A 1041-nucleotide genomic window follows, 5' to 3' on the forward strand; every position below is an offset into this window, starting at 1 on the left:
GTGAAAGGCCTAGTTGGCGGCCCAACCTTCTGAGTTTTTTCATAGGGCTTAGAAAAATTGAAGGACTGCTGCAATAAGTGTGTGAATCTGAGAGGGGGGATACGTTGATTAAAACAATTAATTGATCCTCCTGTATTTTCTTTTACCCGAAGCCAGGAACTTTTCGGAATCCACCCCATCACAAACACACACACACACACACACACACAGGTATATATATGTATATAACATATACACATGTATGTATATTATCAATTAATATAAAAATATTAAAACTAAAAGCACGACCTACTCACAAAATAGAAAATATGAAATTATTCATAACACTGTTTACATAAACAGTTAAAAGAACACCTGGTGGAATTAGAATTTCTTACCTGTCTGATTGAATGTAGAACACAAGCACGTGTATTGGTTTTGGTCTTAGTTGGTGATGTCACCATAAATACCGTTGGTGCCATCAACTTACTGAGAGGCAGTCCAATGCTACTTCCGATGCAACACATTGGTAAAATCGCAAACGTAACGGAAATAGACTCGCAGAGATCGGTAGCTATATATCTGTCTGTCTGTCTGTCTGTCTGTCTATATATTATATATATATATATGGTAGTTTTTTTACTTATTTAGTCCCTCGATAGCGTGCCCTTTTTATATATATATATACCCAAATATATATATATATCCCTCTCCCACTATGTGTATATATACACAAGTAATATATATATATATATATTTATATATATATATCAATCTGACTGTCTATCTATCTCTCCCTCTCCCACTGTGTGTGTTTGTGTGTGTGTGTGTATATAGTAATCGTGTAAATCTATATGTTGTCGTTTAGACCCAGGTCAAGTCTTATCGAGTAGACCTACGATCAAAGTCATTCCAGCCGTGACCATCCCTTATCCAACGTGTACTAGGGTGTGATTTGAGACTTAGCTTCTATTTTTTGCCGGTCGGTCGACTACTTAACGAATTGTCCTCGTTAACCTAATCTATCTATCTATCTATCTATCTATCTATCTATCTATCTAT

At 35.6% G+C, this 1041-nt stretch overlaps 1 protein-coding gene across 1 annotated transcript in view; it reads right to left on the reverse strand.

Annotated features, from left to right (window-relative positions):
• LOC106874793 (ras-GEF domain-containing family member 1B) overlaps positions 1-608 on the reverse strand; it is a 171474-nt gene extending 170866 nt beyond the window's left edge. Inside the window, exon 1 of the mRNA XM_014922647.2 lies at positions 378-608. Coding sequence (XP_014778133.1) covers positions 378-506 — 129 coding nt within the window. The 5' untranslated portion in view covers positions 507-608. The remainder of the gene's footprint in view (positions 1-377) is intronic.
• Positions 609-1041: the final 433 nt, after the last annotated feature.

Source organism: Octopus bimaculoides, chromosome 17 (genome assembly GCF_001194135.2).
Source record: "Octopus bimaculoides isolate UCB-OBI-ISO-001 chromosome 17, ASM119413v2, whole genome shotgun sequence".
Classification (NCBI taxonomy): domain Eukaryota; kingdom Metazoa; phylum Mollusca; class Cephalopoda; order Octopoda; family Octopodidae; genus Octopus; species Octopus bimaculoides.